Source organism: Pomacea canaliculata, linkage group LG2 (assembly GCF_003073045.1).
Source record: "Pomacea canaliculata isolate SZHN2017 linkage group LG2, ASM307304v1, whole genome shotgun sequence".
NCBI classification, from domain to species: domain Eukaryota; kingdom Metazoa; phylum Mollusca; class Gastropoda; order Architaenioglossa; family Ampullariidae; genus Pomacea; species Pomacea canaliculata.
Window position 1 is genome coordinate 38,403,985 of NC_037591.1, and position 14,677 is coordinate 38,418,661.

General features: G+C 38.6%; 1 protein-coding gene across 1 annotated transcript; it reads right to left on the reverse strand.

Moving 5' to 3' along the window:
* Window positions 1-686: 686 nt before the first annotated feature.
* On the reverse strand, window positions 687-6,581 carry LOC112556659 (solute carrier family 22 member 15-like). Its single transcript, XM_025225865.1, has 10 exons — window positions 6,146-6,581; window positions 5,383-5,680; window positions 4,840-5,130; window positions 4,437-4,567; window positions 3,876-4,112; window positions 3,370-3,504; window positions 2,765-2,847; window positions 2,260-2,380; window positions 1,843-1,915; window positions 687-1,408 (listed from the first exon to the last, which is right to left on the reverse strand). Exons 2-10 carry the CDS (start codon window positions 5,662-5,664, stop codon window positions 1,073-1,075), a joined length of 1,689 nt encoding a protein of 562 aa, XP_025081650.1. The 5' UTR covers window positions 5,665-5,680; window positions 6,146-6,581; the 3' UTR covers window positions 687-1,072.
* Window positions 6,582-14,677: the final 8,096 nt, after the last annotated feature.

Sequence of the window (14,677 nt, forward strand, 5' to 3'; positions counted from 1 at the left end):
AACTTGGCCATCTCCATGGACACCGTTTTTAACGTACATAATTATTCGATAGCTTATATGTTTTTATTTCGTTCTTTTAATATTTTGGATTTGATGTTTTTCTCTTACTGGAAATGCAGTCTCTGAACAACTTCAGAGTTTGTTTCTAAAGCTATCATTTTCACGCACAAACGCGCGCACACGAACACAAAGCTTGGGATTCACACAACCCAACGGAAGATATCAGGATATCGCAATCACACACACACACGCTCCAGGGGTTACAAATTATGGCCGTCAGTTTGTGTTGTATGTCTATCCACACAGTAGAATTAAGTAGGGACAATTTAGATGATAGCTATCAGCCTGACAGTCCATCATTTATAGCTAATAGTAAGCCAGGGGATAATATGTATCCCGCAGCTTGTGTTCACACTTGTCATTCAGTGGCCATTAACTGTGACAGACGGGGTTATTTCGTATTCGTGTATCTGAGTGTGAGTTTGATGTTTGTCAGTGCGAGGATGCGCGTGTGCGCGTGCCTCTGTATTTTCTCTTCATGACCTTTCAACTCAATCGCAGCGCAACGCCCTTACGGCATGCAGTTGTCATGAAAGGACAGGTTCAAGCGGTTCGTAAACAAACACTTACCGGTATAAACATGCAGTTCACAACAGTAATATATACAGCAAGTTACAAATAATTTCTTACAGTTTAAATATTTTATTATGTATCAGCTTTGTTGGATGGCTTGTTTGAATGTTTTCGTGTACCACATATATCACACTTTTGGTTAAAGGAGCTTGATCAACATTCAAAATCTCCTGTCAAGGGAATGAAAGATACAAAAATATGAGATTAAAAAAAATCGGTTTGCTATAAACAAACAATATACAAAATAGTTGAAGAAATTCAAATAGAATTAGCTTTTTGTCATCAGGCAAAGCCAACATAAGTTTAATCTGTCCTTTGTAATTTATCCCTTTGATGACTTTCATACACTACATGCGCAACAGGTCGTTCATGAAGGCGGCAGTGTGAAATTTGTTGTTTCACACACACACAGGTTCATACTTAGATGAACATGAACTACTTAATATTCGACCTTCACCTCCACCTGCTCTTTGGCTTCATATGAGGTCGGGGTCAAAGGTTTTGCTGGCTCTCCTGTCCTCGATATAACAGCACTAGCAGCATCCGTCCTAGAACTTGACCATGATGGCTCCTCTGTCATCGGTGGGACAACAGCATCCAGACTGGATGTCCGGCTTGATGGCTCATTGACAATTCTGTTGTCGACCTCAACAGAGGTCATGCTGTCTCTAAGGTCTTGACCTTTGGTTTCCGTCAACAACAACAACGTGAAGGCCGAAACTCCCATGAGAATACCCACCACAATGTAGCCGTGAACAACCTCTTCCTCATTGTCCTGCAAAAGTACAGTTGTTGTTTTTTTTTTAAATAGGTATCACAAACACTCGTTTGTTCTATAGCTCCGCTCCCCTCCTTTTTTCTTTTGTTTATTCCCTTGGAGTTACTATTTGTTTTTGTTTGCGTGCATGTTGTTTTTTCTTTTTCTAGTTCTTTGTTGAGGTCTTGGTTATGTTTGTTCCTTTTTGATTTTATGTTTGTTCCTTTTTGATTTTATATTTGTTCTTTTGTTTATCTCGTTCATTTTTTCATTACATTTGACTGCTATATTTTGAGAAGGTTTTTCGTTCCTTTTCCTCGGTGTGAGTGGTGCATGAGACGGTCAGGGTGAAGGACATAGCAGTCATGTGTGTCGGTCTACGGGGAAAAATTTTCATCGTCTAGTTTGTGATTATTTTACTATCAGCACATGGTGGCCAAACTAGTCCGTACCATGTTAAGCACAATCGGCGCCAGCACCCCTCCAACACGAGCAGCTGTATTAGCAGCACCTATGCCAAGGTTCCTGCAATAGTGAACATGAACATTGCTATGTCAACCCAGCATGTTTCGGGGACTGTTAATAATAAAAAAAAGTTACCACGAACCGCAAATATTTCATGATTCTACGAACCATGCCTCGTACATGGAGAAACAATCAAGCCCTGGAAAATTCCGGTTGTTTAAAGTAAGGAACAGTGGCAACTGTCAAGGCTATTAGTTTTGAAGGTTTTCCATCAGAGTAAACAGCTGCTGATGGAGACGAAAGATAGTAAAGGTTGTCCCCTGTCATTTCCTGTCATTTGGAAAATATGTCTTTCAGTTAAGTAAACATTTAAGAATTACTTTGGTTAATAGGAGTGAACTGACCTGATTACTGTGGGGTACTGCTCCAATGTAAAGGTGTTCATGACCGTCCAGCCAGCTCCCACAGACAGCCTGCTAATCATGGCCAGAGTTGTTGTGATTGTTTCTTGCTGTGTTGTCGGTGCTGCAACAGCAGATCACCAATCAGCCAACCCAGAAATCAATCTAAACAGAAAAATATCACTTAAATAAAATGTAAAATTGTGGCCATCTGAGTTTGTGGTCAGTATCCATGAAATAAATAAATCAACTACCACCCTAAAACCTGGACCCAGGGTAGATCCATACGAGAGCCGTTTTACCGGCCGATAATTTAACTGAAAGGTCCTATTCTGGGATAATTATTTCTCACTGGGAAAAAATCTTGATTCGTGATTTAGTTCAAGAGCAGTAAACATTTGATTTTTCTATACCAAAAATATAAAATAAGTAAATAAATTTGATAGAAAGAATGGTATCTCAATGGCAAATCGCGCTTATTTCGTTTCTTGTGTTTGTTTATACTTACCTTTAAAATTACTGATTAAAATCCCAAAACTTGACAAAGAGCTCAAGATGGCAAGAAAGAAAGTAGTCCATTTGCGACCAAATCTGAAAAAAGTTGTTTTTGATATCACCATCTGCTTTTATAATTCAGAGGGTTATTCATTATTTTTAAAAGATTGAAAACTTGAAACCTTTATTGCTGATGTCAATTTAGAATTTTACTTTTGGATAGAAATGTATACCATGGGACTTTATCTTACTGGATTCCGTGACAAAGCATGAATATAATGGTAGCCAAGGATAACTCTGGCCCAGTCATGGTGGCGCCCTAAGTCTGCTGACGTAGCTCCTCTCCAGTGTGAGCTGTGTTCATCAGTCAACACTCTTAGCATCACATGTGAGGCCGTGGAAGGGCATACTAGCCATATTAAAATTTATTTTATTTTAGGTCAAATTTCCTTTCCTTATACTTAATTAATCTGTTAAATGCTCATCTTTTCATCAACTAAGCACAGAGGGAAAAATAAAGTAAAAGTGAAAATCAGAAGTTAGTTTCCGTCGTGTTTAGTCACTATATATATAGGTCTTAATTTTGTTTGAATGTCGACTCATGTTCCGGTTACCCACCTGTCTGCAAAAAATACGCAGACAAAGTTGGCTGGAATCTCCACCAGTACCATCAAGGCGATATTCAGATACAGGTTCCCGCTCAGCGCACTGACGCCGAAGGAAATCCCATAATAACAAAACGACAGACAGAACCTGTTGCAAAAATCAACCAGCAAATCAATCCCGCGATCAATCAATAACAATAAGAAAGATTTTTCCTACCTGAGATAAGAACACGAATATGAAAACACGAAAGTTTTTGTCGGAAGACCTTAGGCCCATTTATATTGCCAACAGAAAATAAAAGAGGGGGAGGGTTCAAACCTAGAAAATCATAATACTTTGGTATTTGACAAAAAATGACAAAAGCATCAGAAAAAAATCTCAGACTCATCGAGGTAGTAGCCTGCATCCGAACTTCGTGCCGCTTATATATTAAAAAAAGAGAATGCGCATACCAGGTTTACTTTAAAATACTTCTAGTGATGAGAATGAGAGAAGGTGGGGACATGACATGTCCTCACCAGATAAAGTTAATGGCAAGTGAGGTCACTGCCATGCGCCAGCCGCGGTAGACATCTATGTAGGTGTAACGACGACCTTGACCTGCCTTCAGTTCCTCCTCCATGACCTCTTGTAGCCTTTCTAGCGTGTCCTTGGGTTTCTGCCTCCCGTTGACCCGTGCCAGATGACTGATCACTGCTTCTGCCTCCTGCAGACGCCCCTTGACAGCCAGCCATCGCGCACTTTCCGGAAATACGCTGAAACATTCAATATATATATATGTACATATATAGTATACCATTATACAGACAGCTGTAGAAGTAATGGGGAGAATGGCTAAATTGTTATTCTCAGATAATATCTCATTCTTGACTTTGTTGCAATGCATTATCAAATGTTGTACATTAGTGAGACGAGAATTTTCTCAAATGGCCTCTTACAGCAAGGTGAAAAAAAAAACCCCAGAGAGGATCATTCACAAACAGGTGAAAAGGAAAATATAGTGATAGCCACTTACAATTAGGTAAGAACAAAGAGACATGAAAATAATCAGGTGAGCGTGACTATAGATGGCCACTTACAACCAGGTGAGAAGGAAGGGCAGGTTCAAAGCAGCTACGGCCATGTGTAGGTGACTCCAGTTAGGAAACAGCCAGGCCATCAGAGCAAATAGACAGACGCCAATGTTCCACCCAGGTATAGCTGATACCAGCTACATAGTCAATAATATCAAAGTACACACATATACACATGCATGAGCACATACCTAAATACACTACACATAAAATACTAGCATCTCATTTAGTGTCATCCATTCGGTTGTTTTTCTTTTGTTTTTTGTTTGTTTGTTTGTTTGTTTGTTTGTTTGTTGTTGTTGTTTTTTTTTTTGTAATATAACTTTTTCGCTGTACATGCATCCTGTGAAATTAATTTGAGCAGAAAACCAGATCCTCCATGTTAGCTAACAATTACTGAAACAGTCACCTGCCGCCGTTTGCTTCCGATGAACTCCAGCATATAGGTGTACAGTACGACGATGTTGACGCCCAAGGTGACGCCAATCAAGACCCGCATGATGGCGAACATCCTCCAACTGATGGAGAAGGCAGTCACTAGGGAGACGATGAGGTTAGCCAGGTACGCTAGATACGCAGTTGGCCGCCTCCCCAACGAGTCAGACACCTGTCCTCCCAGCAAGGCGCCGAACAACACCCCGCCCATCTGTAGTGACGTCACCATGGGCTTGACATAGTCGAGGTCACAGACTAGTGTCCACTGTCGGGGTCAAGAGCAAAATTAAGTCGGTGCTGTTGTCCATGAACTTTCCTATGTCGTGTAACAGACTGACAGACCCAATCCAGAATCGCGAGATAATGGCATAGTTACAAGATAAAGATTTAACGGGTCGCTTTAAATACATTGCTGTCGACAAACACAATCAGAGAACTGGCGAGATATGTCCGAATAATAATTTTTAAAAAAGCTGATGCATCGTGATGTTATCGCTTTCATTATCATAACAATCACCTCGTTAACGATGGTTTGGACAGAGTCGTCAAAGACCACCTCACCACACGTGTCGCTGTTGTTGGACACAGGACAGATGTGGAAGGTCGTGTTGTCACGGGACCAGTTTCCATGGGAACTGTTGGCGGCCTCGGGTGGCTGACACCACCAGTCGGGGACCAGACCAGCGAAAGTCATCTGCATCATTCCCCAAGCGAGCGACATGTCCGCAAACTTAACACTTGCCACCAGCTGCACCTGAAATCTCCCTCCGGCTCCAACCTCACCAAGGAGGCTCTCCATGGCCGCCCAATATTACCTGAGGACAACCAACGCGCATTGGTTTGGGTTGTTTTGTTTAGCTGTTGTGGTTTATTGTGTTTCTTTTATTTGTTTTGGTGTTAATTATAGCAAAAAGGTCATTTTCAATTATTCACACTATGTCAATATACTTTGAGTAAATACTAATTCATAGTATATATCAAACAAAATGAGAATACAATCAAGGAATGACAAGACGGAAGCTGGACTCTACACAAAGCGTTTTAACTGACACAGTGTGTTTGTCCGGGTAGTTATACCCTTTATCTAAATCACTGGTATGTTGATACAAAGGCACAGAGCACTTTGATACATAGTCATGTTTGGAAAATCGTTATCAACAGTAGCATATGGGACTTCAACCGTTAACCAAGGGTTATATATGTGTAACTCACATAAGAGTGTGTAATGCTGGGGTATCCGTGTGTTTTTTTCAGCCGAGGGACATTTAGCTACATCTTACCTGAAGTGCTTTTCCTGATGTTCACTGTCACTTCTCGCGGAGTGTAACTTGGTGGTTATGGAGCGTTTCCTTTGTCTTTGCTGACCGGCGATGAAGCAAGTCTTTGTCAAAGCATCATTACCTCGTTATCAGGATCTTCTGTTAGTTGCATATATAAGTACATTGTCGCCGCATTTTGATCCATGTGGTGGTCTGCACCTAAACATAGGTGAATATGTGTAGCCATGCAAGGAAGAGATTGTGCAACCCTACAGAAATCATCAATGCTATCAGTCCTTCGCAAACACTTGGTTATCACGCTTGTTTGCAAGTGTACTTTAAAGCTATTCTTGTATCCCTCAGGGTGTCTTACAGGATAAGTACCTGTTTTCGACAACTGATAATTAACTACTCAAGATGGGAAAAGATTACAAGTCACAAATACACAATAAAACTTTTTAACCAAGAGTAATTTTCATTTTTTTTAGTATGCAATCAATGGTGTGAGATATATATATATATAACTGATTTGCCGGCTGAAATTGCGGAAACAAGCCAGTTGAACTATTAATTAGTCTAAATCTCCTTCATAACCAGATAAAAACATGGTTGAACATCTGAGAAAGTTTGGCAGTCTTTACATGACAGTTGTATCAAAACTTGGGTCAGCCATTCGTTGCTATTTGAGGGATTAGTTGTCCTGGGTTCATATCTCGTGTCAGACACGCTGCTTTTTCGATGCATATGACACGTTTACTGCTTTGCCGTCATATGGTCTTGCTGACTCAAACCGCCATTTTCCCCCTCGTCCATTTTTCTAGTTAAAAAGATTCTTGAGGAAGATTAAAGAGAATAGGTTGAAGATACAGCCATACTTGCTACAAAGATAGTAGGTATATTATTTACTGCAAATACATCAGCACGTCCTTTGCAGCAGGCTATACCTTTAGTATTCAACACTTCCGAAACCAATCAATACATCTGAAAATCATACCAATGCAATATTCAAATAAATAGCAGATAGTACTTTCAAGCGACGATAGTACAAACCACATATTTCAGGATCAGTGTATTTACTGAGGGCGCTGTGCACTTCTGGATTGAATGCTCTTTTCTTGCCTTATCTATAAACAGGTTAGGTGGCTGTTGAAACACTGGGTTGGTGGAAAGGGGTTAAGTGTGAAGTACACTGCCCATACTGGTGTCAAATCTTTAACTCCTTACCGATTCCCTTGTCCATCAGTATTAGAATAGAAACAGCAGTAGTCTGTATTATGGGGGGCCAAACATTTTGTGTGGATTAACTTACCTTAACCACAATACAAACCCTTAACTATACTTCCACCCACATATATTCCTAGTTTGTACACACAAAGAATACACATATAATCTGCATTTTTATTTTTTTGTTAAACCGTCAACTTACATTTTCAAAAGTATGATCTGTAATGTACTGATGAAAAGTCAACATGTTCACAATAGTATATACAGCATTTTCAATTTAATTTCATTTCCACTGCATTTTGCATCCACAAACAACCCAGCTAACAGTGTTTCCAAAGTTCCACTGTCTAAAAAGAAAACATGCACCTAGCCATGCTCTCAACATTTGAAAATTTTGGGACTTGTGTTCACAATGCAGGTATCAACACCAACATGAGATCCAGCACAAAATTTATGTGTTTCTTCTGATGATTTCAAGTGAAACTAGACTAATTATGCATCACACTGCAAAATTTATTTTAAAAACCACCTACAAGAAAATAAAAAATACAATCAAGGTCAATGTTTTAAAAGGCATTTTGCACATTCTAAGGAAGAACACTGCAGAAATGTATATTTTTTTCATGGACATTTTGCAGTATCACTCATTTCAACAGCAAATACTAAATTTCCCAGATACATGCTTTACTACTACTATATAACAGAATTATATGTAAAGAGTCTATTGCAATATAAAAAAATAAAAGTTAAAAGTTTACAGAAAGTGACATGGACATAATGCTCCACCCCATAGCTTACCACACACGCCCACCACCAACCACAGGAAAGGAAACAAAATTTAAAAAAAAACAACCCCAAATTTCCACTAAACTTCAACAGCCACATTAACATATGACAAATACATTAATGCAAATTTTATATCCCTTCAAGGTAACATTGGAGGTTTAGCTTTCTTTTCAAAGATTAGAATCTTGCAAGAGGGAAAAAACTATTTTCCTAAAGAGATAACACAAAAATGAAAGGGAAGCAGTGCACATGTCTATTTAAACACAGGCATATACGAGCACTTGAGATCACATTAAACTGATTATATCTGTCCTTCTGGTAAGACAGTAAATGAAAAAAAAAAAAAACAATTAGAAAAAGGTTTTGTACACTATATTGTAATGAAAACACACTCTGTACAACGACTTATTAAAAATACAGGCATGAAAACAATCCCAGCAAACAAACTATTAAAACACATAAATTTAGAAGGGACAATGAACGGATGAAGAACCCTCACACTTGAAGTACTGAAATCAATGATTTTTTTGTTGTTGTTTTGAGGATAAATATTTATATCTCTACTGATAATGTATATAAGCAGAAAAAGGAAAGATATTATATGGACAATTAGTTTGTCAACTATTCAAAAATTGAAATGCAGTGCTTGACAAGTTTTTTCTTTTTTAAGGGAAACATAAATACTAAATGATGATGACATGGCACAAATATATAAAGCGATATGAACTCTGCAGTAACTTGTACACTCCTCTGTTTTCATAGCCTTTCAAACCAAACATACTGCAAAGCACACGTGCAAAATAACCTCACAGCCAGATTTGATATCTGATCATTTACAAATACCATATTTTGTAAAATATGTAATCTTTGAAATTCAAAGCCATCAAATATGATGTCTTACTCCTTTTACTTCACACTAAATTAACAAATGAGATGCTAAATAGAAAATTAAACGCTATACAAAAGATTTTGTCTGAAAATTTCTGCCTACCTTATATCAGCAACTTTTGTATGCATTCAATCATGCAAAAGCAACTGTTCATTTTAAATGTCTACTTGACAGCACAATTTTGATGGTGAACTCATTCCATTTGTGCCACAATGTGAATTCAGACACCACAAATAGCAAGTGCACATTTTTCTTTTGCTCTATAATCATGTTGGCATTATTTTAATTGTTTACAACACAAATAAGATCCTTAATATCACATTATGCACGATGTGCATACAATTTAACTGCTATGCAGCACTACTCAACTGTTACCAGTTACTTTTTTGCTCTAACATTTGAACATTATCATATAAAATGCAACATAGGTAAAATTTTTTTCCATAAGAAACACCTGAAACATAGATTTACATATACCATCTTTAAGAGAGAAGCACTACTCTCTCCTCATAAGTGTTCTCTATCCCCACCACATCTCATTCCCCCATACACACACTCTGATCAACCTAAACCATTTACAAAATATTGGCATGCCAACACACCCACATTCTCCCAGCCACACCAACAACAGTAGCAACAGATACAGCAAACACTCATGAGTGTCTAACAAGACAATGGTGCAAACACACAGCACTCACAGTGTCTATGGAATGAAGCAACAAGAGGGCAGTGAATCTGTAGTATAAGCCAAATGCGTCCATAAGCAAGCTCACAAATGTTCAGATCAACTTATGTGAGGCACTTTAAAAAGTAGTACACAGTGTCTAACTAACGTGTGCTGCACGTCAGAATTTCACAGGTATATAGCCATCGACAGCAACTCTGAGTACTTTCAGCTGTTTTCAATCCTTTCCTGGCAAGAAGAAAAAGGTTCAAGGATGCCATGTAGCGCCAGTTAACACAGTGGAATGTAACTTTATGGTTGCTACTGTTTCACAATAGTTTTACAGATTTATGAGAAAAATGTTAGCTCTAGAACACGTCCTAGAAAGGGAGCTAACACAGAATCCGACACATTCAGTTGATCATACGGAAAGGAAATGAATCATCATATTGCCTTCCCTTCCACCCTAAACCACAAAATACTTTCTTAAATGTGAAGATGGAAATACAAATGGTACACTATCATATTCCATAGACAAAGGGGTGGAGAAATTTATAAACATTCCATTATCTTTTGTAGTTTTCCCTAACTCCCAACAGCCCAAATCTGTCTGCTTTACACTAGGTTACTAGCTTATGCTTGCCAGAAATGAAAAATTTAACCCTTATTAGAAGAATGCCTGCTGCACATTCGAGAACGTTCAACAATATTGCAAGAACAAGCAAACAACAGCATATCTGAGTTAAGACTCAAATTTCCTCTCCAAAGTCTGACTCAAAACAGCAAACCATGTTGGAAGCTGGTCGAAAAAAGTGTCAGACAAAAAGGCAACTGCTTTTTCTCCCACCTAGCTCTTTCTAGTTCCCCCTAACTCCTTAAACAAAAAGGGCAGGCAGAACCTTGGAACCCATAGAAAAATAACAGTCACTGCATCATGACAAAACAGATGGAGAGCTCATTTCTGTAATTTCAGCAAAAGAAAAAAAAAACGAAAAAAAAAAAAAACCACACAAAAAAACAACAAAAAAAACCCATGTACATTGTTAGCAAACTTTCTGCTCCAAATGAAATTTATAGAAAACAGCATCGACTGACACTGCACAATTGTGCGACCCAATGGTTTCAGCGACATGGTGCCTCTGCTTAGTGAACACTCTCTGTTTACTCCTTGTTTTTCTTCTGTGTGAACTGTCTGTCTTTGCCTTCAAAATTACGTGAAGAGGCAGGCCTGCCCTAGCAGAAGAGCTGGAGGTAAAAGGGGGACAAGGCGAGGTTGAAATGGCAGTGGTGGTGGTGTTGAATAGTTACGTGCACCAAGAAAAACATTGCCATCACTTGACTGCTGCAGGGAATACTGGCTGGGGTTGTAAGGCTGGCCATGATGCATCACGCAGAGAACTGAAGATGTGTTGGTATAACGAGCGTACACATCTTTAGCCCGTCGTGTCTGCTCTCTATGTGGCTTCGCTCAGCCAGCAGCTGTCCCTCATGCGCTGCAGCTCTGTCATCTCATCCTCTAAGGTGTAGATAACATCCAGCTTTCGTTTGCGCAGTTCTGGGCAGCGACCTTATTCTTCCACGACGCTGACTGTCTCTGATGAGAGCAATCTGCAAATAGACACAAGATAAACGTCATTGCCAAAAAGTTAGAAAGGTTTCTTTTAATTAATTTTTAACACCTGCTAAATATTTCAAAACGCTACAAGGAAGCCCATATTTTTCATTTTTCCTACTGCCTAACAAATGCCATGGATCAAAGAACAATCTCACATTACAAAAATAAGCTCTACTGAACTGCAGCTCACAACAGAGGAGGAAGGATAAAATCTAATATGCTATTTATTTCCCCTATCTAGATGGCATAAATAAATTATCTACTATAAATGAGGAAGTAATGGAATCTAATGTCTACTGTGTATTTTGCCTTTTATTAAGATTTTCTAATGGCCAGAATAACATTTTCTATCTAAGTGAAATGGTTTATATAAAAAAAAAAAACCAAATTGCATATACTTCCACTGCAACAAAGCCAATCAATCACACACATACTTGCTGTTCTGTCAGCTTATGTTCGCCATTATTTCATTGAATTCTCAACTGGAGATTCTACGATGGTGTCAAATGTACATAGGAATTTGAGCTCTCAGCTTTGCGTTGGTCACGAGAGATGGACCTTTCTTGTGTAATCCATCTTTCTTTGCATATTTTTTAACCTGCAAATACAATTAACACAACAATGAGAAACTGACAAACTGTTAAGAATGCGAGTCGCAATTACCTCTAACTCCCACTCAAATCCTGGTGGAAGTAATTAGGTCAGTACAGCAGTGTAATCTGAGAGAAATTATAATATATACACTGTGGCAAAGGTAAGAAGAATTCGGCAGAACTGAACACTGTAAACAGTTGTTGGTGACACAAAGTATAATGTGTTTCATATTATAACCATTAACCATAGGTGACACGACATTTTTTAGACATTAACTGATGTGATTTTAAGAACCATCCTTCTGTTTTCTGTACAAAAGATGGTAACCACATGGAATGGAGACTGTTGTAAAAAGTAGGTCACATGGCAGAATGTTAAAAATAACTATTTACACTCTATATATACACACACAAAGTGCCAAATATGAATATTTCATTACAATATACAATTTAACTCCAAGTATTACTATTATATTGTCATTTTTGGTTGTTGGCGTTCAAATCATGTCAAATTGAAAAATCAGAAACCAACCTCAAACATGCTCTGATCAACCGATTACTGTTCCTACTATTAAATACAACAAAATGCCCAATTCGTTCGTTCTATCACATTAGAACAATTCCATAAGGTAGACAACACATTTTCTTCCTTTATTTATAACCAGAAGATGTGTTTTGCAGCACTATCCGTGCATTACAGTGTGCATAACAGGCACAAGCTTGAGGACGCAAGTGCTGGGAAAAGTGTGATCCTTTTCTTCCCAAAATTATACCTATCTGCTTATCAAGCACCACCTTATATTTCCTCCACCGCTGGCTTACCTCTCGTGGTGTCTGTCGGCGGTTGGTAAGTGGATATGGTGGATGTGGTAGTGTTGACAGAAGAGAGCCACTGTTGGAGTGATCAGTGTCGTTAGTTGAGATCAGTGTGTGGCAAGATGCAGCGAGCATAGGAACTGCAGCTTAGTGAAACTCATCCTGCATAAATATACAGGCATTATATACATCAAAATCTGCATCCTTGCACTCACACAAATGTGCAAAAGAAAACCCACTCACTTCAACCACATCTATTCTATCATTGGAATGTAGGCATAACGATAAAATCCTAGTGACAGCAGCATAACTGATCATAAGACCAACAAGAAAGCAGTGAGTTATATGATTTGTATGAATCTTTATGACTAATAAGGAGGGATATCCAAAAAGTTAAAAATCAATCCATTCAACACTAAAAATCAATAAAATTTTACATAAAATTTGGACAGGACTGCACAAACACCAAACAGACTACAGACTCGAGCCAACACGAACTGTGAGTACGACCATCGCTGGCAATGCCATCGTAGTCATCATAGTCACGCCCTCCTGTCAGACCCCTCAAGACATCAAAAGGAAATCTCTACTGTGTCATTCAACTCCTGACAAGGAAAAAAAAAAGAAGCTAGTAACAACAAAACTAAATAGAATACAAATGATGCACATGCATGAACATTAACACTCCAAAGGTTTGAACATCAAAACTCATTAAAGCAGCGCAGTTAAAACATGTGCCTTCCTAACACACCTGCGGCCTTACGAAAAGACACTTGAAGTGATATGCAAACTCTGTTCATTGAATAATTTAGAAGTCAATATGCACAAATGATGCCTTAACGGCAAGGCGTGATGTCACTGAATAATATAAAGAATGCCATTCAGGCTAAGCTTGCAGCTAGCGAGTTGCATGATCATTCTAACGACAAAGTGTTGCAACGCATCAAGCATAACATTATCGAGAGCTAAAAAGGAATGGTCCTGTGGAAGCCAGTACAGCAACTAGACAGGTAAAGAATGTAGATCACTGCTTAGTTCATTTGATGAGAAATTACAAGAGCAAAGCTGGAGAAGATATGGGGTCCTATTGGCAAGCACACCGATTAGCACTACTGAATATTACGATTGCTTACGAAACTCTTAAGAGTAATGTTCCAAATCATAAACAATAAAAGTTACCTAATAAAATGTGTTCGGGTGGGGGTGGTGGGAAGAATGACACAAAAAAAGCACATGTAAAACAAGCTTTGCTTTGCTCTGCCATTTTGTTACGTTGTGAGTTCCTTCTCAATGCTCTGCTACCTAAGAGGTAAGTGCTCCCCAGGAAACAGCTGAATCACTCTCTGCCCGTCAAGCATCTGAAGCTTGTTAGACCTGCCCACAAGATCATGTCAGCAAATCCAACATTAACAAGTTCTCTATCATCAACACTAAGCAGCAAAAATCTTAAGTCATGAAAAGATACAGACTCAATTTTCCTTGCTAATACACTCAAAACAAATTTTCCATGCAACAGACGACTACATCTTCCTCCTTTTGATTCATAAACAAACATGCAACACCCCTGACTGAACTAATAAGATGTACATGGCCACACAAACTTTGATAGATCCTGACAAGACTTAGGCAAACTTCAGATTTTCTTTTTGGTATGCTCTCTTAGAAACCAACGTGTCTCGCAACTCGCAGTATCTCCTCGCCACTATATGCAATAGGTAATTCTTAACAACTTTCACAAAGGCTCAGCATCAGAAATAGAGCCTACACACAACTTCAACCAGTTAATTTCAATACCTCTCATTATAATCGTTTACAAAAATTGAAAACATACCTCATTGATGGCAATGTCTATCTCACAGGTAGCAAATTCAGAAAGTCACTAGCATCTAGATGTGGAGAGACCCACGAAACAAGCGGCCACCCAGTCACATATGGAAATAACATTTCACCTGACTCACGTCTAAAG

Excerpts from the sequence above, each read along its gene's own strand:
- LOC112556659 (XM_025225865.1), bottom strand. The coding sequence starts at position 5,664 with ATGGAGAGCCTCCTTGGTGAGGTTGGAGCCGGAGGGAGATTTCAGGTG. Across the intron at positions 5,131-5,382 it reads TCCAAACCATCGTTAACGAG|TGGACACTAGTCTGTGACCT; the intron begins GTGATTGTTATG and ends TGACCCCGACAG. Across the intron at positions 2,848-3,369 it reads TGCGTATTTTTTGCAGACAG|ATTTGGTCGCAAATGGACTA; the intron begins GTGGGTAACCGG and ends AACTTTTTTCAG.